We start from the raw sequence: 25709 nt of genomic DNA, 5'->3' as shown, positions 1-25709 counted from the left end.
TTGCAAAATTTGTTCCTTAGTTCTTCAAACAGTTGTTCTTCAACAGTAGAAGATTCCTCAACTTACTGCTGCTGTAGTTTTTCTGCTTACATCAACGATCGTGCCTTCCTAACAACACGCATTGATATTTAGTTATAATGAAGAGACTGTGTTTTGCATCTTCATTCACAAGTCATTTTGTAGTGCTGGCAAATGTTTGCAGTGACAGGAACGAATTCCTAGCTGCTTTGAGTTCATAACGCTTCACTGATATAAGACACAGGCAGGAAGCTGGCAGATATTTTTCTTCCCACATCTTTGAAAAATCCCCTAAAACTGAATGGTCAAATTGCTCCTGTAGTGAATGTGATGCAGTGATGTGAAAACTGCATATTGTATAAGGTCTAAATGTTTTGGGCAAGTTCAGAAATACTCACTTCAAGGAAGAAGTCTGCAACTTCTGGCTGGACAAAAGGGAAGATATATAGAGGCAACAATAGGACTTAGATTGCAACTTGTAGAGCTCAGTTGGAAAGAAGCAGGAATGATATAATGAGTATAATAATACACATTACAGTTCTTTCATCGGAGAGTTTTAGCCAGACAAAACCTGCTATGGTTGCAATGTCATGACCCCCTTCTGGTCCCCAAGCCACCACTGTGCCTTTCTGTGGGGAGGAAAAAGGGTAGATAGCAGTGACATTTCCCTGCAGCACCAGAAATATCTGGTTCAGAACTACTTCTCAGCCTACATCCGTTTCAGACTTACACTAGAATAAACTTTCTTTGAACATCTGTTGCCAACACAGCCTCGTACATCACTACATCACCTCACACGTGAGGTGGGAATTCCTACATGGATCATATCCAGATGCCAAAGAGTTAAACATGCTTGATTGTAATTCCACAGGTATGCATTCAATTAGCAAGGGATTTGTAATTACACGTCCTTACAAAACTGGTATGGGAATCTCTCATCTTCCCTACTCTTATAAAATGCTAATGCTGCATCTACTAGCTCATGAATTATTGCACTAATTGACTCTTCAAAGAGGAAATGGTCTGCACTGCCCAGAGGGCTGCAGAGCTTCCACACTGCCCACCAGCATTGCCTCTGTGGCTCCTGCCTACCCACTGGCCATTTCATGGGCAAAGGACAAGGAAATTAAAACCCTATGGCATTTCTGCTGGGTCTTAGAAGGGGAAAAAAAAAAAACAAACTTCTACATTCTACATTAGTAAAGACTTTACAATAGCATGAATGGACCAGTGTGTACACAGGGTATGCTAAATAATGGATAGCAGCAGGGATGCTACTAGTATCTTAACAACATGAACTCTGAACATGTATGATGACTGTTTACCTCATTTATGTTTGAAACACTGAGGGAAGAGGTATATATTTGCCAGTCATCAGATGAATACTCCACCTTTGAAAGTGTTTGGCTGTTAATTTGGCATGTCTCCACATTTCTGTGGAGAACCTCCTCACCAGGGAGTGAGCACTGGGCACCTGGCCTCTGCTGCCCAAAGCCGGGGACAGCACAACCAGCTCCAGCCTTGCTCCACTGCAGAGAAGTAAAGGAATCATCAAAAACCCAGATGGGGTTTTTCCAGAGACATAAAAATGATTGCTTACATCCAGCTCACAGGCCACTGTCAGGATGAAGACGGCAACGATTTCAGGTCATCAATATCTGGAGATCGATCTGAATCTGCGTTGCCCAAAATCCACATAGCTTCATTACAGAAATTATTTAGACAGATTTTTAACTGCAGCATAATAGTTATAATAGCAAATAAAACTTGATTACACCACCACCCCTGGAGACATTCAAGGACAGGCTGGATTTACTTCTGGGCAATCTAATCTAGTTGAAGATGTCCCTGTTCATTGCAGGGGGGTTGGACTAGATAAGCTTTGAAGGTCCCTTCCAACCCAAATTAGCATTTGATTCTATGATTTAGAGTTTGGGGGAGGAGGGGTTTGTCAGAAATCATATGTGCATCCATTTTCATAGCTATATGCAGCAAAGCTGAACTAAAACAGAACGTGTGGGAAAGAACATCCTCTATGCACGCTACCAAGTTTAAGACACAGCAAAACAGGAAATACAAGTAACATCTCCAAGATGTTAATAAAATAGACTGAACATAGTCCTGAACAACTATTAAAAAATACTAGCAGTTTCTGCAATTTTAATGGCACTTGTCCTTGTTTCCATGACAGAAACATTTACTAGGATTATTAGAAACATGTTGATACGTTCAGGAAACACGCTCTCATTTAAAGTGTTATCTAATCTCTGCGATTTAATGTTTTACTGAGCTTGTATCTGCCACTGATGACCAAGAACAGTAAAAGATCTCAAGCAGAATTGGGAAAAGGCCACGTCATGCCACCCCATGTGCTCAAATAGACAGTTTTTAACAGAGGTCTTTTCTGCACGCAGGGACTAATATAGCTCAAAGGCAAAGCAGAGAGCATAAAGATCTCAAGAATATTATTTCCTGTCATTCAGGTATAAGTATCAAGCTGAATCCCCACAGAAAAATCAAGTATTTGTGTGTTCAAGTAATGAGATGAAATGCCACCAACCTTCCCCATCCACAGGCAATGCACGGCAGCAGAACTGCCATGCCCATGACATGGAAGGGCAGATAGTGCAGCCCTCTGAAGAAGACACAATGCTCTGTATGACCTTTCACTGGAGGTAGGTCAGAGAATGGTCTGGGAAGCTGTGGAGTTTGGGGACTACACAAACCTATCAACATCCAAACAAGCTCTTTCCAATTACATGAGTGGGAAATAAGAAGTTCCAGCTATCAACACATGCTGAAATTGTCTCATTAACTCTCAACGTTAAAGATCATTTTCTGCAGAAAACTCCGGTGTTCCCAGTAGCCAAATAAGGAGGAAGACAATTTAGACTACTTAGTCTTAAGTTGTTCAGATAATGCCCACAATGGGACAACAAAACAGAACATCTGCTGTTCTCCAAGGGGTGACAGACCAACAGACATCTTGAATAATTCTTCTTTCCTAGAAACAGATTATAACAATAAACTATATTCCCTATTTTTTTAAAACCATGCCTAATGAGCAGCAGGAAACTAGCTGCTGCTTGAAACATGTGCAGAAGTTCAGCTTTCCAGTCTATCTTAAACGCACTGTAAAAAGTCCCTTACAACAACAGAAGCCTGAATTATTCTCTTCTGGAAATGTAGAAAAGTTCTAAGCCTTGGAGAAACTTAAGCTATATCTCTTCTTTTATTTTGTTTTCCCCCATCTTCCCCCTGTCCCTTTCTATCCTTCCTTTTACAACACTGGAAACATGCAGTTACTCTGCATGCTTAACTATATACCTCTCACTCCTTTTTTTTAATTTCACATTGCCAAGGCAGAAGAGAGTCAAAAATTATTCCTAAAAGTTCAAAACCAAGAATAAGCAAATAGAAAGAGCCTCAGCTGAAGTTAAAAAAAAAAAAAAAAAAACTCACTACATGAAAGACAGTTCATGAAATTTTGGATCAATGACTTTTCATGCCTGCAGTTGCCAATTTTCATTAGAATTTGTGATTGGTTCTAGCCCAAAGATGACGATCATCTTTCTTAGTGGAGAAACAGCTTTAGCCAGAACTAACAGAAGATATTTACTGAAATACTATGGTATATACTCCGTGCCAGAATTTGTCAGGTTCCCAGCAGCTAACTTTTCCAAGCTGTCTCCACACCACAAACCTCCCTCCTTGTCTCATCCTAGAATGTGCTGCAACAATTTCAAATATGTGCACACAGAAAAGGAACAGGAGAAATTTTAGTTTACAAAAATTAATATTTTTAAAAACCTGTAAAATATACTATTAAAGAGTTTTCATTCTGTTTCATTCTTCAAAGGAGATCAATAAGGCATTTATTGTTCTGCAGCCCAAAATGTACTGAAACACTGAAGTGAGAAAAGGAGGGGGCAGCCATCATGTATTACTTGGTCTTCTCCCATTAGCATGAATAATTGGAGGCTCTTGCTTGAACATGAGAAATCCCAACATGTTCAAAGGAAATCAATAGCTCTGGACAGGTTGTGCAGAAAATGCCCTGAAAGCAGCCAGTTGGACACGAGTAGTTTGCAAAACCCCCCAAACACATTGCGTTTTCCACAGAGCAAAAGAAAATTGCTATTACAGCTGACCTCGCAACTGAATGCCTCCTTCTACACCTGAATGCAGTTAAATTCCTTGTGCTACTACCTTACTTTCTCTCAGGTCTCCCTGTAGAAAGATAACAAGTTGTCAAAATTTCTGTGGAGGCCAGAATGAAGAGAAACTGGAGAAGCAAAGTAACTTTAGTTCCTCTAGCCCATATAAGGCTATGGCCAGAGCTACTTGCATGTGTGTTGATGGACAAAGTACTGACTTCCCCAAGTGCCACACACTCAGGCACAGCCCCTGCAGCATCAAGGCTCAACAACCTCAGTCAATGAGAAAATATATCCAAGAGTAAACCAGGAAGATGGAAGGGTCACTATCCATCCCACTGTCAACCTGGAGATACAATGGAGCTACCTTGCTGGATAGGTGCCCAAGCTGCACTTTGATGCCACAGTCAGGATATAAAGGGCAGCTGTAAGATCACTGTGGGACTAATTCTCAGCATCCATAGGCTTTCCATACCCAGCTTGTAGCTGCAAGTCTGTAAGATGCTGCTGCTACAACCAAAACTGAAATTCACTGCAATCATATTTTTCAACTTAAGCTCTCCAGAAAGGCTCTGCAAAATGCAACTCAGATATTTTCACTCCTCAAAAGGGAGAAAGCTATCTTGCATAACGACTAGAAGAAAGCCCCAGGAGAAGGGAGCCATCTCCTGTACTGATGGACTTAATTTTTTAACCCACTGAAGACCAAGGGATTTTAGAGAACAAGTCTTAGTACCATCATTTTTATCCTACATTAGAATTTAGAAAGCTCTTTGGTATTAAGACCTCCCATATCGATTTTTCAATCCATCCATCCTTATGAGGTTTGTTCCCAGCACCTGGACATTCACAAAGCAAACACAGGAAGATGCACAAACAGCTGTGAGTAGAACATCCATAGCTTGTCTGTAGAAGTCTGTAGAAGTTCTCTGTACATCAAGCAATCAATGTGCTTCCAGCAGGAAACTGCCTCTGTTTTTCAAAGTGTTAAGTTCAAAACCTGAAAGTTAACTCTAAGAAACTGTTCACATACATTTTGCCAAGATACACTATTTTTACACTAAACACAGTGCTTCTGACTTAATCTACTTTAGTGTTTACCAAAAGTAACCATCTTAAATTTTACGTAAAATGAGAGAGCAGAAAAATAGCTCTTTATTGTTTTGTTAGCTATGTTTATGCAATCTCCGAAGGCAGAGTATTTTAACTAGACGAGAGCTAGCTTATTTAATATTTCATGTGAGATGCCAAAAAAACTACTGCATTAAATAACATCTAAGTTACTTACTACTCATCACTACCAAAAAAAAAGGCTATTTAAGAGAACACTCATGCAGAGCTTTTTAAAGGTCACCCCAGAGCAAAGGTAAGTTTGCATGCATACAGACACACATTACTTTCAGTTGGGATCTTGTCTTTTACAGGAACCAAAACATTATCTTCCATATCATCCACATAAACACTAAAAATATTTCCTAAATGTTTCTGAAACTAAATAGCTTCCTGAGAACAAGTTCATTACTTTGTGTTTCTTCTCCAGGATTTTTAAAACTATTTTAAAAGTTATTAATTCATGACAAAGTTCACTTCTGTGTCTCAAATGAGATTTGGATTTATGCATTTTTAAAGCATTTGAACTTATTTCCAAAGGATGTTTATCACTCTCTTTGACTCAAGTTCAAATTTAGAAGCAGAAATAACTTATCCGTTGGTCAAGCAGCACATATGCAAAAAGCAAACCTCTCAAAAAGTTTTAAAAGGGAGCCAAAGCTAAGTATATGTGGGAAATCAAGTCTGAGTCTTAGAAAGGGAGTATGTCCCCTCCTCTCCACAACAGCACATTTCTAAGAGAGGGGCTCTTCATCATGTAAAAGACAGCAAAAGGCAAGGCCGCTCATGAAGGAAAGCCTCTTGGACACAGCTATTACAAAACACCAGAGGACAGGTCGGATGGCTCCCTGCTCCATGCTCAGAATCAAGCACACCTCACTCACCTCCCCCAGTCGGAATACAACCATCACCGTACTTTTGTGTGATTACTAATGTAGGGCAGATTAAAACAAACCAAGTAGGTATATTCAGGGTTTTTTTGAGGTTTCCAAAACTGTTTGTATAAAGCAAGACTGCTCTCACGTTCCTCAGAAGCAGCTGGGTTATCTCAAATATGACTACTGGAGTAAAACACCAGTCAAGTGTAATAATTTCTGGTGTTCCCATACAGGTGGAGAGAAAAACAGTTAAACATCTTTGAGACATTTGCTGCTCCTCTTTAGCAGCAGCATCTCAGCTGGGCTGGGAAGCAGTTACACTGAGAGAAGCAGCAGAGCAAATCACCTTAGCCCACACTCATTCAGATTCACACCCCTCACTCCTAGCTGGCACAATGACAAGCAGTGTGGGGTGTGGGCCCTCTTCACCTGCTAGCTCCAGGAGACGGGGAGATACAGAGATCAAGAGAGAGATGATCATGCTCAGCATATCCATAACCTACAGAAGGTGCATACTGAATCCTCCTGTCAGCGACATACCCAGGAAATAGTCCCTCCCAACACCCCTTTCTGACCACAAAAGGTTTGCACCTCTTGTTCCTTTCCCACACTTTGTGCTTTAGGGAGTCCTGTGATGCAGGACCAGAGGGGACAGAAAGCCACCTATTCAGTAACTGGTGCTTTCCAACCCCATTCCTGAGGGGTTTTAACAGTTTTGGTTTACAGGAGAGGAAAAGTGAAGACCTGGACATCGCACGATGTGAATTATCTTCTTGTGGAACTCACCTGGAGATGACTAAAGAAATACAAGCTTAATCCACAAAAATATAAAATTCAGTTCTTTAACAAAATATCCTTTTGCAGATATTGTTATCAAGAAAAAACAACCTCCCTGCATGCAAACTGGAGGATAAGTCTTTGCATGAATAAAACAAACATAAAAATTCCTGGATCAAAATTTACTCAGCAGCATGAGGCTGAAAAAATTTTCCTAAATCCGTGATTTACTATATGGCAGTTTGCTTGTCTAGCCTTTCTAAAGAGCGATCTAACATTAGTGTGAGGACAGCAAGAGGGAAAATTGCTGCCTAAGTGGCAGGTTTGTTATTGTTTGACAATTCTAAAGAGTTCACTAGAAACTTCTAAAAGGAGCATCTCTAATTCCCTGAAATTACTGATAATCGGCCAAGTGAATGCAGAACAATTATGAAGAAAATTGAATGCTTCCAAATGCCAATTTGCTGTATATCCTGAATTAATATTGAATAAGCATTTTTAGTTTCTCATTGTAAAAGCAAAGGAACAAAAAACCTAAGCCTACAGGCATTAATGGCTTCTCTCACAGAATTTTATATTATCATCAGTTTTGCATTTTGTAATCATACTTAGCATTTATGTGGTAACTTACAGCTTTAACCTATTTTTCGTTCAAAGAAAGAAAAAATGTGTAAGGTAAACTGCCTTCCGCATCGAAGGTTCCACAATAAGCAGGCACCCCACAGCAGCATGAAGCCCCCTAACACAGCTAGATATATAAGCTGGTTTTTCCTAAATCAGACCAGACTTGAAGTCACTGTTGCAAGATACAGTCTCAGGAATTTTTTGTGGTACAGCTACGCCATGAGGTATAGTAAAGGGGAGAAATATGTTGGGGAAAAAAAGGACACAAGACATCCATTTTTTAGCTGAGCCAAAACACAATTTCCGTTTAACATGACAAGAAAGTGTAAAGTTAATGCAGAATTTTTACACAGGCCCAGTTTCCTGAGTAGCAGCTCAGTCACCAGACAGTCCCGCAGGAGATAGGACAAGCCCAAGCCATGGTGATGGAACCAGATGCTGTCCATCCTCATTAGTCCACACTAAGGAGGAGGTGAATCAAAAAACAAATACAAAAAACCTTTAAGGTGAATGTTCTCCTTTTTCTCATAAAACCACACTCTCCACCTACACACAAAACAGGGTATGGATGAATGAGAGATCAGGTTGCTGGAGGGTTTGCAGGAGAAAAGGGATTACAGCAGTATAGCTAGGGAAAGGCTGTGGCAGATGGGATGGGAAGGCAACAGAACCAGCTGGAATGGACACTGTAAACAGGGAGAAAGAGTGCAGCTGGAAAAACTGCACCAGAAAAGAAAATGTTAAGAAAACAAATACAGAAGAATGTTAAATGATAAAAGTACAAGTCCAAGTATGAGAATAATAATTCGCTACACATGCTGCAGCACTACAGAGACTGCAAACAAGACTCATAACTCACATTCTGAAGACACCCTGTGATCATCCTGTCAAACACCTATATAAGCCCAGGTACACTGTGCAATAATGTCTGCATTTAGTCTTTTAACTTCTGTTGGAAATACAGAAAAATATTGACTTTAATTTCAAGACTTCAAGAGACAGAGAATCCATCAAAGCCTCAGGACTGTCATTTTTAAAGCTCTGCAATTCAGTGAATGTCTTCTATGTCTGAGACATCCACAGTTTGTGTTTCAGGAAAGGTAATTCAAAATGTCATCATGCACTTATACAAATCTAAAATTACACACAATACCATTTTTCATTTTGTGATTAACACTTGAGAAATAACAAAAGTGTAATCATGTGGGATTATCCTTCCTTTTCATGCCTTTAACATTTTTCTTTGCACTTTCTGACATGGACCAGGTCTCAGATACTACAGATAGTTTTGCAAAAAGAAAAAAAAAAAAGAAGAAAACGGAGAGCAGCAGAAACATACTCACTTCTTTCTCATAATCATGCATCATTTACATGGCTCCTATGGCAATTATTTATATGGCAAAGTTATATCAAGTAAACGCTTATGGATTTGTAGTTGTCCCCAGCAAGGTAAGCATTCCCTGCCACTAACTCCTTTCTTCTCATATTCCCACTGCCCTTTCTTTTCTGATCCATGTTTCTTTGTCTTTTAATTCTTCATGCCTTCTCCTTTCCTTCCTCCTTCTGTTTCTGATCACAGGCTTATGATATGAAGTGGATGTCTGTTTTCTAAAATTTCCATGAGGCACCAAGTTAGCCCAGCTGCACTGGGTTCTCTATCTGGACTTCAGCAAATGGAAACAGGAGGAAGGATCATCAACTCACCAGCTAATCTTCTCTGGGGTTAAAGCCTCATCCCCATCACACATGCTGATCATCTCACATTCTACAGCTTGATAACTACAGACAAATGACACAGCAAATTAAGAGCCTTAGTCAGCAGCCCTTCCTTTGATATTTCCTCACATTTCATTGTTCAAAATGACCCTTCAGGTGTCTTAAAGAAATGACATAAAAAATAATGGAGAAAAAAGATCAAGTAAGGAAACACAGAACAAACAATCTGCATTGCAGTGCAAGTGAAAAAAGAAAAATAAGAAAGTAGTTATGGCTAAAATGAAACAAACCCTTTTAATTTGGCTGGTCAAGGTGAAAATTAAACTAAATTAAGCACATGTATCTATGAGTGAAAATTGCTATCCATCTTGCTAAACACTTGACTTTAATATCAAGATCTTTTTCCAAAGTAAGCAAACACCATATTTTCTTTACGTTACATACACAAATCCTTTTTTTTCCCTTAAGAATAAAAAGTTAAGACACAAGTACAGCTTTCCTTACAAAAGCCATTACTTTTGATGAAGTGTAAGATGAATTATTTGATTTAATTACTTACTAAACTCATTAAATTCTACAAAGCATGTGGTCAATGGAATGCCTTCCTCCCACAGAGGTCTGAAACTCTGTTCCTTTCCAAGGAAATTCTAACTATGTACAAATCTTATCTTCTTTCATACAGAAAACACTGAAAATCTCTTGACCTAGAACTCAAGACATCTGTCAGATCTAGGAGACATAAGGTAGAGAAAAACACAACATTAATACACAAGGACTCAATGCCTGTTAAAAACATGATTGGATTTGCAGAAAAACCTTGAAAGCACATGTACTCAGAAAATATTTAAAACATCTGGTGAAACATGGATGAGGGAAGGGGGGAATACAACCCCATAACATAACATCAAATTAAAATATTTCATTAAAATATTTTTCACCCTTAGTAAAACATTCCAACTTTGAAAAAGAAAAATGGAAATGAATGGAGCAAAATCCTAGCCCTGGGAGAATTCAAAAACTGAAGATGGTACATGGCACAAATTGCTCAGTATGAGTGAAGTTGATGTACTGCCTTGAGGATTTGAGGAGTAATTTAATATTCAATTCAGCCTGTAATAGCAATATCATGCAAGGAATTCACATCCACAGAATCATTCTGAGGAATGAAGTAAGAATCCTAGAAGCTTGCTTGCACAGCAGCAGTCACACCAGGTAAACAGTGCATAAATATCGGTATTACAGTACTACCACGAACTTGCAGCTACTGAGAACTTTAAGGAAATTCCAGTACAAAAGCACAAACATGTTTACACACACACACACTGTGCTCCTCCATAAACTCATTCCAGTGGGAGTGTACCTGGACAGCCCTGTGCCGCAATGGAAAGACTGAGGGGTGAAATCCCATGAAGCACCCGTTCCCCTTCCTGCACTCCGGGGCATTCTCCTGGGCACGGCCACCCTGCTGCCATGCAGCAAACCTGCTGCCTACACCCTAAGGAATGCAACTGCTCTCCCCTAGCACCACCATGGACACGGTTCAAGCACACACTTTTTTACACACATAGAATGGGTTGGATTGGAAAGGACCTTAAGATCACCTAGTTCCAACACCCCTGCCATGGGCAGGGACACCTCCCACTAGACCAGAGTTTGTACTCTCCTCTTCCATGAGCTTTCTGGATTTGCTGCCACCACAACATACTACTGTACAGATAAGCTGCCAAAAGACACGCACAATTTAGGATAAACTCTTCAGCTAACACAAGAAATACGCAGACCAAGCTGTAATAAACATTTATGCATATTCTCAGCTGCAGTTTCACTGAAGCTTTTTTACCCTTCACTTTTTGGAGGCTAGGTTTTAAAACAGTTCCATTTTCTCTTCTTTCCCTACATTACTTCTTACACATGGCTTCTTCGCTTACTTCTCCTGTAAGCCCTGCTCATCATGGAGCCAGAGCTCTGGCAGAGACCCTCTCCCTGATCCTTCAACTACACATCTCACACCCCTGGTCACTGCTGATCGGCAAACTGGAAATACTGAGTACCAGCAATAACTGCAAACAGATTTCCCCCAACCCTGATGAGTGGACAAAGTAAAAATACTTATTTCATTGTAATGTTCCATTTTAAGCAACATAGCAAAGAGCTATGGGAAAGCAGGATTACAGTAAGATTTTGCCCACTTATGTTTTATTACTTTAAAGGTGAACTTAAAACAGAGGTAGAGGTAAATCACCTACATGTACAATACTCACAGAAATATTGCCTACTATGTCAAACTAGAGCAGTAACTTTATTCACTCACTTAATGGATATGTCTCACAAATAAATGTCACACAGTTCATTTGAAAAGACAGTTCCATAATTTTTTTCAGTGCAGCACTCCTAGTCAGCCCTTCATTTTTATTTATTTTTCCATGAGTCAAGAGCCCAACTAAAATTTTAAATAAAACATGAAGAGACTTCACTATGCAAGACCCTTCAGATGGAAATCATTGTGAAAGTCAGGCAGTGCTTGACCTAAAATCCCTCTGTCATCTAATGAAGGTCTTAAACATCAGAGCTTAAAATGGGTTGGAATAGAAGAAAATAACATCACTTTTGTATTCAGTGGAGAAGCCTGCATATGCAGAAAACATTTCTGAAGTTCTGTTTGTTCCAAACAGCCCAAAAGCAGAGAGATCAAGAGAGAACTTACTGAAAACCATTGAGAGATTGTTTATTATATAGTACTGGTTAACAAGGCACGTGTAACCATTCTCTAAATTGTCATTCACTAAAAATGAACTGCAAGCATTGCTTCAAATGTTATTTCATTTGAAACAGTCTCAGCAGATGTTGCTCACATTTATTCTGCTTGCAAACCTGCAAAGGCATTTACTTTAATAGCCATATTCGAGGGATGGCTCCTTTCCCCAGCCACCCATTCAGAGCCTGAGCATAAATACAGACAGCTTTCCTTTCCCAAGCCCACAGGGAGCCAGCATCCTCTGAAGAGCAGTAAGGGCAGGATGTCCATAACTCCCAGGCACTGCACAGTGCATGAGGGAATGGGGTACAGAGGCACCCAACTGAATAAAGCAGTAAAGACAACTCAAGTCCTTTGGTGCTCATTATCTCCATGTCATGCTTGTTCCCCAGATTTACACTGGCTTTTCAGTGTCACAGGACATAATCTGTTATTCTTCAAGGTCTGAGAACATGTGGCAAGAAACACTGCAGCTGCCTCTTTGCAGAGGTTTATCAATTTGGGAGCAGCACCACAGAAAGTGACTAGATACCAGCATCAGACCCAAGGCAGATGATGCTGCTGGTTTAACCATAAAATTCCATGGAAGCTTCTCAAACACAATTTTACTCTAAAAAAAAAAGCTTAAATGGGATTATCTGCGTTCATGACTTACTGTCCATAACCCAAGTGTACTTACCTAGCATAATTATGACTGTGTAGGTACTTCCTTGGGACACATAAAATTGCTCTGTGGGTCAAATTAAAAACCTATTTGCTTTGTACAACGTCACTTAGCCTTTCTCTTCCAAATATACAAATGTTCATTTTTTTAAGGCAATGAAAGCAACATCCTATTTCATAAAGAAAAAAAAATTTGTTATATAAAAATTTACAGTGTGAGGTAAATCACATACAGAATAGGATTCACAAACATCTATTTCCTAACTGGTCAACAATGTTTCTCCCACAGTGCACTTAGTTTAGGCCATACTCCATGTCATCCTGAAGATGAAATGGGTCAGATGAACTCACCCCAAAAGTGCCCATTCCTCTCGAGGAATCAGAAAGTGGGCTGCCTCAAGTATTTAGCTCAGATGCAGAACCTGAAGTCTGTTGACATTAACCTCATCCACAGTGCCTGCATTGAATTAGCTGGTTTCCAGCAACTGCCAAGAGTCCCAATTTTACTTCTAGTTGTGAACAGTGCTGTACAGAGACCTGAATCACATCCAACCCCTCAGGATAAGGTTTTAATGGTTGATCAAAGTTTGCTTTGAGAAGCCTTACTCATATGCACAATTTCCAGAAGCTAACACAATACCTAGCTATTGTTCCCTTTGCACAGCCCTTTACACTCTGCATGCAAGTAGTAACACAGATATTTTATCTTAACCCTAGCACCACTTTTTGCTTTTGTTTGTAAACCCACTTGGTCCCCAACTCCCTTCCCATATATACAATCACTTCCAGTTTCTGTAAATCCAAAAATGTTGACAGAATTAATTACCTAAATCCATAACAGAGGCAAGAAACACAGACCTGGAACACAGCCTGAGCTCACATCCTCCTCCAATCCTAAAGAGATGAGCTCTGGCACCAGCCCAGGAGGTGAAAGCCCCCACAGCAAGGTGGCTGCTATGTCCCAAAGGGGGACCCTGACTGCTCCCAGTGTCACGGAGGGAGCCCTGACTGCCCAGCAGTCCTAGATACTGAGCTGCACTGAGCCAAGCCATGACACAGGAAAGCAGGCTCCTGCTTCAGCTCAGCTCAGACCAGGTTCAGGGGCTCAAGCCAGGTTTGTCACTTCCATGGCATCCAGTGCTGTTAGGGGCCAGAATATTTGGAGAAAAGTTCTTCTGAACACATAGGCTTGATTCTCACCGCAAATGTTTAATCTGCCCCTAACATGAACCCACAGCATTTCTGAAGCTGGAGCTCATCTAACATACACAATTCATTTAAGATTTACAAGAGATGGGTGGGAGAAAGAACAAACTTTATCTTTTTTTAAAGTAGGAAGTAAGGCAATAAATTAATGCAAAGTTGTTTCTCATCCACTCCTTTTTCTCCGTATCATCTTTCAGTCCTTTTCAGTGGATCAGAGAGTAAATAAAAAAGAAACTAAAAAACAAGCCTATACAACTAGCAGCCATCTGTCCCTGTTCCATCCCCCTCAAAAGAACATGTCAAAAAACACAGAATTTAAAGCATCCTTTTCCCAGTAATCACCAAAAGAGATGGTCTGTCTCCAAAACACATCCCCATCTGAAAGAGTTCACATGCTGCAAATGCAGTAAAGAAGGGAGCAAGAAGATCTCTTGTGAATTAAGAACAAAAGCAAGCAACAATGCTCTCACTGAAGTACACTGAAGTAGCCTAATTAAGGATATACTTAAAGTATAATATTTTACAGCCTTAAGCTTATGGCCAAAAATACCAAAAAATACTGGGGGAGGGAGAAGTGTGCATGCACTAGCTCCTGCACTGAACACAGGGTAACCCTGTAGACAGCATGAAGCAGAGACCCCAGCATTCACAATGCTCTTCACTAGCCCGACAACACCCTTCCCATAAGATCACCCTGCTTAGGACTAAGCGAATAATTAAGTACATTTGACAAGCTCTGCATCCTCTCCTTTCGGCAAATTGCAAGTCATTTTGTCAGCAGTCCACCCCCACCGGAGACCAATGTTGTTGCCTCAAAGCAAAGTAAAATACAAGCAGGATACCAGTTACTCTCATGGACTGGTGGTTCTGGATATTAAGGATGCCTTGAAGCATACTGTTCTATTGCATTCAGAACTAGTACCTATAAATACTGCAGGAGAATTTTTGAAACTGTTGGATAAAAAAAAAAAAAAAGTGTAATATGAACACATGCCTCTATGAAGTAAAAAATTTCACAGAGTGGTTGCCTGCACCATGAAAAAACATTCCCTACTATTTCAGATTCATGCTCCTTGCCTTTACTGTGCTCCTTCTTGTTTGCTTATAGTGCAATAACAAGAAATAGAGGAGTAGTCAAGAAATCATCTATAGAAAGTGATATTACATTTATTGACATGCGAGTGGTATTACATTTATTGACACGTGAGATGCCAAACTCCATAAACAAATAATGTTATCACAATGGGATTTAACCCATGGTACAGTACAATGGACTTCAGCAGTTACACTGTAATGTTTGACTGGATAAAATGGCATTACATTTATTGTATACATAAAAATACAGTTCCCTAAAGGAATAAGTTTCCTTTCATTTAAAGAGGGGAAAATAAAACCCAGCAAACACAACCACCATCACCACACACGCACATACTGAAATGTTCTCAGAATACAGCTGCAACTTCCGTAATAGCTTCTTTTTCAAGTTAAATCTATTTAAGATGTCCAATTTAGACTAATACCCAAACCTGACTTCTTAAACTGTTCACATTCAATAGTTTGTATCTTCATAACCCTTATTTATTATCTCTCTTGTACTACATTCTGTAGCTATGGTACAAAATACCACTAGGTATTTGTACACAATACCATATTTTTATTACTACCCACTATCAGTACCCAAAGACAGAAGCCCTCACCATATGGAAATGCCCCATGATTACTTAGGTTTCCTGTAGAGAATTCAGTTAGTTCTAAAATTCATTATTTTTATTGGTTTCAGGTATTTTTTAATCCTACTAGAAGAAACAGTATTTTGTTTGATGGTATACTGAGAAGATTGAAGATATTAAAGGTTAATTTAGAAACTTAAGCAGTTTAAAATCCATTTGTTTTTACAAACGTGTCACGGCCTCATCAAAAACACATGGTTTTTAAACTACTTAACAATCCCAAATTAACAGCAGAGCACTACGCTTGCAGAAAACACCAACTGGAGATCACTCAAGTCAGAACCGTGCTGTAGAATGAACAAATTTAGTCTCATGGAAGAAAGCAGCACCTGGTGCTGATTTTTTGATTCAATAACTCTGGCTTTAAAACAATCACATCCTTGATAGAGCTACAGGGATAAATGAATACGGATTCCTGAAGGGCAAGAGCACCAGAAGGTGAGGAAACAGACTTTGCTAAATCTTCTCCTCAAACTCAGATGCATGAGAAACCTTCCTTATTCAGCTGCCAACAGCTCAATGCAAGCCTTCAGTTTGAGGTTCTTTTCATATTATTCAACACAACAAAGGAAACATCTGAGAAAGAACCTGGCAACGAAGTAAAAGTGGGAATGGGTTAGGAGAAATGGGTTAGGGAATCTTTTGAAAATCATTCCTGGAACTGCACTGGAACAATGGCACTTGACCACCAGCTGGTCATCAATGAAATTTTCTGACCAAGGATCCACCATTGAAAGCTGACATGACCCAAAGGTCAGTGGTGCTAGTGGAAAACCTCACATTGACATTAGCAAGCATTGCCTGTAAAGCCACAGTCTTTCATTATAATGAAATACTTTTAATAATTCTAATTTCTTGCTTCCTTAGTTCTTCAACATTTGAAATTATTTTATTTCCATATATAAACCTGACTCACAGCTGAATATGGAGTCAGAGAGACATAAGTAAGAATGAAAACATCTCTAATGGACATTTGTGAGAAAGAGTGCTGAAGCCATTATCATTTTTTGAAACCAGAACAAATATGAACTCACCTATGCAGTTCTTACCAACATATGAACATGAAGTGCTCCAAACCTTTAAACAAAGGCACTTAAAAATATTAACAAAGCAATTCTCAGCTTATGCAGTTGGGACTCTAGATAAACACCTGTATCAGATCTGTGAAGTGCCATATTTAAAACAGCAATTTTAAAGTACTTGAAATTCACACACTAATTTATGTGCTCACACATTTAACTGGTTTGCTTACTATTGGATTTTCCTGAACACTCAGATTGTGAGATGCTAAGAAAAGAGACATGCATATTTACAATGGACGCAAGTGGCCCACCTGTGGGTACCAAGCGATGCTGGCTTAGCGAGAAACAGGACAGATCCACCACCACCAGCCAGTTGTCCTCCTGTCCTACAGCACAGGTCAGTGCTCAGCAGGGCACAGAAGAATGTTTTGTTACACGAGGTGTAAAAATGTTTAGCCCTTCAGGTTACAAAAAGGAGCTTTTTGCCCAGGAAATGCCAACTTCCCTTCTCTTAGTAGACGTGGATAAAGAGAAAAAATAATACATCTGAAGACTTGGACCCCACCAGTTTTTAACTAAGTACACCAGTCCTTCTGATGATTGGTTATATTGTCCTGTCGTGGTTTAAACCCAGTCAGGTAATTCGTTCGCTCACTTCCCCCCTTTTCTTGCCCTCCCCCTGCTCTCGGAGGGACGGAGAGGAGAATCAAAAAGAATGCAACTCCCACGGGTTGAGATAAGAACAGTTTAGTAACTAAGGTATAACACAAATCACTACTGCTACCACCAATGATAATAATGATAAAGGAAATAACAAGGGAAGAGAATACATCATCTCACCACCAGCCAACCGATAACTCGCCCCCCCCAGCCCGACCAAGCTCTGACCGATACCTCCTCCAACCCTGCAGTCTCCCAGCCCTTCCGGCTAACTCCCAGTTACATCCTGGGCATGACGTGCTGTGGTATGGAATACCTCTTTGGTCAGTTTGGGTCAGGTGTCCTGTCTCTACTTCCTCCTGGCTTCCCCTCCTCCCTGGCAGAGCATGAGGCTCACAAAGTCCTTGGCCAAACCAAAACATCGCTTGTTATCAGCTCTGTTCCCGAGCTGAAAGTCAAAACACTGCACTGCACCAGCTACCAGGAAGGGGAAAAATGACTGCTACTGCTGAACCCAGGACATTATCCACCCCTTATTCCATACCATTCACGTCATGCTCAGATCCCACATTTTCAATATACCATCACTCTTATCTCAGTGCACTCTTATCTTAGTGCATGGACCAGTCCCTATAAAGCTGCTGAGTCCATCTGGTCCATGATGTCAGGCTCCATCTCTTGTAACAGTCTTCCAGAGCAGGAGAGACTGTGTGCAGTGTTCACACTCGTGAATAACCTGGGCAATAGTGTCCATTGCTAAGTCCACCCCTCGATCATGAGTCCATCTCTATGTTGCATCTCTGCTCTGATGGCCTGAAGTGCCATGGGCCCACCAGGCTTAAAACAATTCACTGTCCCCTTCAGCAGTTTCTGCAGCTTGTTGCTGGGGACTCCATACAGCTGCCTTCCACCTCCGATGCTTCCAAAGCACTGGAGGGGCCCAGTGGACTAGATACTTGCCCATACTGTCCCACACACCCTGCCACTCCTGGCTGTCCAGCCTTGGGGAAAACCTCTTGGTCCCCCCATATCCTCGTCTAACCCCAGACAAGACCCAAACCTGACTCTGCTTAACTTTTGAGATCAGACAAAACGGTTGTGGGTAGAACACAGTCTGTGTGTGTGCCAACATGCTGATCCCCATCACAATCAGCAGGCAGGTCCCAAGGACACCCAAAGGCCATTCAGAACCTTCAGAACTCTCAGTTGATGCTGCTGTACTTGTCACTGGGGCTGGTGCAGCTGCTGTGCTTGCCGGCTCTCCCACCGCCAGCTTCTCTTTTCCTGAGTCCAGCTCTTCCTCCTCTGCCTTGCTGGGAAATGCTGCGTGGTCTCCTGCATCCTCCTGTGGCTCGGCAGGCGGCTTCCGGGGAATGCTCTCGGCCGTCGCGGGGCTGGGCTCGGCTGCAGGGCTGGGCTCGGCCGCGGGGCTCGGATCCTCCGCGGGGCTCGGCTCCTCCGCCGCCTTCTCCCGCTGCTCGGCAGCCCCTTCCTTCTGCTCCTCGACCGCCCCGACCTCCTCCACCCGCAGCCGTCCCCTCGCGGCCTCCGGCCCCGCTCCCGCCGCCGCTTGGTCCCCGGGGCCGCTCTTCCGGGCCGCTTCGGCTGCCGCCGGCTCCCGGGGCCGCTCCCCCTCGGCTCCCCGCAGCCTCACGAAGATGGAGAGTAGGGTGAGGGCCAGGACGGTGAAGAGCAGCCGGACGGCCAGGTACAAGTCCACGGCCACGTCCGTCCCGCCCTGCTGCTGGAGCCCGCCCGTATTACAAGCCATTGCCATAAAGCACAGTGAGACAAGAACCTTAGCCCAGGCCCCATACTTGATAAACACTATCACAGCAAATACCGGCTCTACGTAAGTTACAACATTCTGAAGCTGTGAGATCAACAAGAACAACTCTGAGAGCCAATAAATCAGCATTGTGACGAATGACTATTAATCCGGTCAGATCTGTCGTTATCTCAACCCTTCGTGCCCCACGTTGGGCGCCAAAAAGAACTGTCGTGGTTTAAACCCAGTCAGGTAATTCGTTCGCTCACTTCCCCCCCTTTCTTGCCCTCCCCCTGCTCTCGGAGGGACGGAGAGGAGAATCAAAAAGAATGCAACTCCCACGGGTTGAGATAAGAACAGTTTAGTAACTAAGGTATAACACAAATCACTACTGCTACCACCAATGATAATAATGATAAAGGAAATAACAAGGGAAGAGAATACATCATCTCACCACCAGCCAACCGATAACTTTGACCGATACCTCCTCCAACCCTGCAGTCTCCCAGCCCTTCCGGCTAACTCCCAGTTACATCCTGGGCATGACGTGCTGTGGTATGGAATACCTCTTTGGTCAGTTTGGGTCAGGTGTCCTGTCTCTACTTCCTCCTGGCTTCCCCTCCTCCCTGGCAGAGCATGAGGCTCACAAAGTCCTTGGCCAAACCAAAACATCGCTTGTTATCAGCTCTGTTCCCGAGCTGAAAGTCAAAACACTGCACTGCACCAGCTACCAGGAAGGGGAAAAATGACTGCTACTGCTGAACCCAGGACATGTCCAAAGCATCTTATTCTTTGTGCTCTACAACTTGTTTACAATCTCTCCAAATCTGGCACCACAAGTGGTCACTCCAGCTTAAATCTTTCTGCTGACAAATACTTTAGTGAGCCTACAGCAGCATTTGCCTTTGATCCTTTGATGGAAGAGCATAATGTCCAGATGCACTATAATAGTGCACTCAATGCCCAGATCCTTCTCCCAGTACTGCCTTGCAAATTACAGTTTTCTTTCTAGATGCAGTGACTGTGCATATCTCACTGATTTCAAAAGTTTTTAAAAATGTATGAAGTGAAATGCTGAACTGAAACCTTGACATCCAAAGTGCTTGAAAGTCCATCTTAGTTTTTTATGCAACACTCTATATTCCAGTCCAGATTTATTTAAAACAGTGAATGGCCCTTAACCTAAATGAGCCCTTAGATACAATACTTGATATGTTCTACTAATTTACCAGCAAACTACTGAACACCACTCAAAAAGCAGAGAGATCCACAAATTCAAAGGCAAGCAAGGTCATGAACTTTAATATAGCAATGAATTCCCAGTGAGTCTCTGCATGCATGCATTTATCTGTGAGGAATAAACTTGTGCTTATGGCAGGGTAAAAACACACATGCACAGAGGGAACCTTGGAGCAACAGCCATGCTGCTGAGTAACAATGATGTGAAGCTGCAGCAAGTTCTCTGCTTCTCTGCACTTTGAGTACATCTTCACATGCAACTATGCACTCATTTCATAATATTCTCATCTAGAGCCTTTTTTTTCTAGTCCCATAGTCTGCTTCTATGACAAGAATATGAAACTGATGCTGAGAATCCTACTAAAATCTATAAAGATCACTTGAGCAAATATATCAGTGGAGTACAGCATTTCCAGCTAGCTCTTACTACTATTTCTTAAGACTCCTCTGGCCAGCGTTTCGGGGAGATGCCTACCTTCAGTCTTTAGGTGAACCTTACAGTTACTCTGTACCTCATTTTTAAGGAGCTGACACACCTACCAAAGACATTCTGAAAACAAAAACAGCAGTTCTGTGAAGGCACGGTCAACTGGTCGGTGTCCCACTGGCACAGACTAGTAAAATACTAGACTATGGTGGGAATCTGTACATGCACAATACACTTGCACAAGTCTCTGTTAGGTATTTCACTAAGAACATCATTTGCTTTTACAAATAATAGCTTTAGGAAGTAAAGACTTGAATTTTATTAATTATCTTTGGAGTCACAGAACTACATGGTAATTTCAGCAGGTGGAATAGCTCTCTGGAGGTCCTTTGGTCCAACCCCTCCACACAAAACAGGACCAGGTGGATCAGGTTGCCCAGGGCCATGTTCAGTCAAGTTCTATCCATCTCCAAGGATGGAGATGCCCCAACTTCTCTGAGCAGCCTGTTTCATTCTCCAGGTGAAAACTGTTTCCCTAATATCTAACTGGAATTTTCCTTGTTACAGCTTGTGCTGCCTCCAGCAATAGCATGCTCATGTGAGAAAAGGCTGGCTTCATCTTCTCAATACCCCCACCATTAAACAGCTACAGAAAGAAAGATTTCCCAGCCCCTTACTCTTCTCTACGTTGGAACAAGGGAAACAAAATACCACAACACATAATTTAAACCTCTCTTAATGTTGTTTCCCAAATAATGTTATATATTAAAATTTCTTTTAACTGTAACAGCTGAAAGAGAGAGACTTGTAGCATGTAATCACACCAAGACCAAGAACTAAGACCACCCTTAGCTATTTTACAGAACTAAATAACTTAAAAGGAAAACTAGACAAAGAGATGACCCTTTTCACAATATCTCATGGAGCTGGAAAGGGATTTTATTTACAATATTTAAATGCAGTACTATGAAACAAACAACTTGGTTCACAGGCAGTGCACCCGCTGCTGAACTGTCACCGCCTGACATCCTGTCTTATCCGCCAAATTGCTCATTAGGTTTGGCAATTTTCACCTGCGCCTCCAGTTTATATTTCAGCAGGGAATAAACATCAGTCTGCTTTAACAATCTTCTGCAGCGAGCTTCCAACCTCTTCTCAGAAAGCACGCAGGCACACACAAAAAATGCCTTGTGTTCTGTATGCTTAAAAAAAAAAAATGCAGCTCAACTGATGAAATAGAACAAGGGGAAGTTTAAACTGAGTAACAGAAAAGCAGTAAAAAACAAAGAGCTAGATAAGAAACATAAATAAATCAACTGTTTGTATTGATGAATTGTGTTTTCAGATTGCAAAACAACACAGGGGGTATGGGCCAGCCTCACTTTTGTTTCCACATTTAGATGGGAAGATTCAATTTGACACAACCCCCCACGTGCAAAGTACAGGCTGTGTTTGTGCATGGGAAAAGAGGAGTCCAGATGAATATTACTTCTCCAGCTGGACCTGATCTAGCTAACCTTTCCCTTGCTGGGAGAGGAGCGACGGCGTGATCTATAAACAAACAAAAGGGTAGCATGGCAACCAGAACAAAGAAACGAAAATCTCAGCAGGCCCTTCAGCCCCAGCCTAATGTGCTGAGATGCTGCCACCGAACGGAGACTGCTCCTCTGTACCCCTCAGATGCAGGTGAGTGGTAGCAGAACGGCACCAAGCTATGCTTCAGCCAGGGAACTGCTGAGGAGCATAGCCCAGCTTGTGAGCAAAAAGCACCAGAGATGTAAAACAAAATGTCTAAAATGCTATAAACCAATTTCAGATGGAATACTGTTTTTCATTTGTTAGAAGTAAAATATTCACCGCCAACCCTGCAATTAGCTAGAAAATTACAATAATTACAGCAATTTTGTATCCCATCTCCAATCCAATTAATAGATATATGACCTTGTCAACATGTGATAATCAGGATCTGCATCTACCACAAAACTGGATGGGTTTTATTTGCTGAATAGAACTTACACAGTAAGAAGATAATTATTTGAAATATTGAGAATACCATTTGTATGCTATGCTTCACTTCACAAGTTATAAAGGAAATACAATAAGGATATTATTTCCATTTTCAATGTATATTTAAATGAAATTCTTGAAATAGGTATGTTTAATACAGGATAATATTACTGGACTGGGATTCTAAGCCTGTGATTTGGAACATTTAAAAACAAAATATATCTAATTGTCAGCATTAAAAAGAGGGGAAAAGAAGGAATTTGCTAGATAAAAGAACATCTCTGATTTCTGATAACATTAGTTATGACAAATTTTCACCCATTTTATTATTGCATGCTTTTATAAAGAGTGTCCGAAGAGCTATAATTCTTACCAACAGTATTAAAAGTCTTCTGCATTTCTACAGAACTTTATATTGTAGGGTCTCAAAGCACTTTTTGGCCATTTTAGCTATCGCTGAACTAGCTCAGTATTCCATGTATTTTCCAGAATGACACCAAAGATGATAAGTGAGCTGCTTAGTATATCATTGAATTTTATCTGCACTATATGATTTTGATGCACTAACACCAATGTACTATATAATACACCAGATAATCACATTAAGGAGAAAATGTGTATGTATTTGCCTGCTCTAACACCACCAACACCACTACCCCCCCCCCCCCCCAAGCTGAGAACCCATGAGGACTGCTTTTTGGCTTATGCATAGAAATGAGACATGCACTTAGCAGTGTCATACCCTAGTGACAGTCAAATGGAAGGGTCCTGAAATGCCAGGATACTTATTTATCCTGCCATTAATCCTTCCCCTAATTTAGTTTTGTGTTGTAATTAAACATATTTATAGCTTGAAGAGACACATGTTCAACTAAACATAAGGTAATTATTAAATGTTGCTCCTTTAATTTTACAGAAAACACTCTGGTATAAAAACCCCTCAAACTTTAAACAGAGTGGTAACTTTTCCATCTGCAATATACCTGATTACTTAAACACAGATTTTATCCATTAAAAGTACACCTACAGAAAATTAATCTCTTGATAATTCCAAATAGCTGTTTTAAAAACTGTAGCTGTAGAATATCACAGAACTGACTTACTAGCTATGAATTTTCTGGAGTGGAGTCACTACTTCAGAAGTTCACTGAGTGAAATGACAGACACTACACATAAGAAGGAACAATGCTTTATCCAACATTGTCTTGTTTGCATGGTATTTTTAACAACAATGGAAATTACACAGTAAATTTAGTGGCATGATTTATCTTCTCAATAAGCTGAGATATTCAAAGATCCTGCCTAAACAAGAAATGTGATATGTAACTCCTGCTTCATGGCTTTGCAACAAATGTTCCTCATGTTGAAATAAACGAAGGGATGTTCCTGACTGGTTTCTGGTTTTTAAAGAAGTGTATTTTTGCAACAGAGTAAATGCATGTATCAGCAGGTGTTTTTATAGAAAGGTGACAAGCATAACCTAGCAACATTGACAGGTTCAGTAGAAAGTGCTTCTATCTTTAGTTTCTTCTTATCTTTTTCTTCATTAAATGTAGGAAAACTGGAAAACTGAGAATTACACTGCAGCAACTACATTTGGAAATTTTGCTGTGATTTTCAGGGTGAGGACAATTCTAAACTGACAGCACAGAAGGACCTTATTGCTTCTAAAAGCAGTTTATAAATAATTTATTAAACCGGAAAGGTTTGTTTACTTGCACACAACAAGTATTTACGTAGTTTCTCAACTCTGATCAGTGTTCAATCAGGATAGATAATGAATCATTTCCCCAGCAGCATTAATGGGTAACAGCACTTGGCATCCTCAGAAGTTAAGACGAAACACATCAAGATGTTAAGAACATTTACTTACTTGCACGAAGGACTGAAGGGGTGACCTCAATTTCACTTGTTGCTTGGTAAGGCTGAAAGGCTGATGCTGCGTTGGAGCCAAGCTCACTGCCAAAGATCTCTGGGCTTTGCGTGCCTGTGGAGCTGGCGCTGGTGCCATCACCTCCATGATGTGGATCTTGCTCATCAAATACAGCCACGAGCTGCAAATGACAATTTAATCTACTGTTAAAAAAAAAAACTTTCAGCAACTTCAAAGTGCTGTTGTAGATCAGCATTTCATCATTTCTTTCCTCCAAAGACCAAGAAATGTCTATCAACAGAGATGTAGATCAATGCCCAGATCACAACATCATCAGCCCAAGGAAAGGCAGCCATTAACTGTATAGTGCAAAGGGTTGACAGCTCTGATGGAAGATGAAACCCATCCCTGCAAGCCACAGAATGAATGGCACCAGGTCAGGAAAGGAAGGGTCACACCTTCCCCGGCAAACAACTTGATCTTACCCAGAAATGCAGAAAACTATCTGAGTGCCAATCGATATCTGTGCACTGGAATTTATCACTTGTGATTTGATACTTCTATGTGAATCATTACTACAAAACCAAATCATGAGCAAAACCAAATTATTATAGAATAAAAATATACAAGAAATCATTTTAATATACACTGAAAGCTACAGACAAAATACAAAGCCACCCAAAAGTGTTATAATCACTGCAAGTAATCATCTAGTAATCTGCTACATACCAATCAATTACCTATTAATATGATTTAATTGCGGGCTTCCCTTGCAAAATTTCTTCCATCATATTTTTGGAGATACTTTTGTATTTGTTTGCAGTCTAATTCTCCAAGATAAGCCTAAGAACTCAAGCCCAACTTGAAACTTGGCCAAGTCACCAATTTAATAAGGATTTACTAAATCTGTGTTCACCATTGCAAGGGAAACAGGAAAAACATCAGTGTTTTTTGGTAAATCTGAGCAACTCTTTTCCCGTTGTAAATGAATGGTTTTATTTGAAACATATAATTTATCCCAATTTATCTTTGGTGACCTCCTAGAAATGGCCATCTTTTATACACATTTCTTTATAGAA

The 25709-nt window shown here is 40.8% G+C and overlaps 1 protein-coding gene across 15 annotated transcripts in view; it reads right to left on the bottom strand.

Moving 5' to 3' along the window:
- Positions 1-25709, bottom strand: part of PARD3 (par-3 family cell polarity regulator) — a 455098-nt gene that overhangs the window by 279899 nt on the left and 149490 nt on the right. For all 15 annotated transcript variants that reach the window (XM_062621555.1, XM_062621561.1, XM_062621556.1 and 12 more), the window contains exon 3: positions 24631-24811. In XM_062621555.1, coding sequence (XP_062477539.1) covers positions 24631-24811 — 181 coding nt within the window. The remainder of the gene's footprint in view (positions 1-24630; positions 24812-25709) is intronic.

This window comes from Pezoporus occidentalis, unplaced genomic scaffold (assembly GCF_034315485.1).
Source record: "Pezoporus occidentalis ecotype Australia unplaced genomic scaffold, CSIRO_AGI_Poc_V1 ctg23, whole genome shotgun sequence".
Taxonomy (NCBI): domain Eukaryota; kingdom Metazoa; phylum Chordata; class Aves; order Psittaciformes; family Psittacidae; genus Pezoporus; species Pezoporus occidentalis.
The sequence above is the reverse complement of the archived record's forward strand: the minus strand, read 5'-3'. Positions and strand labels throughout refer to the sequence as shown.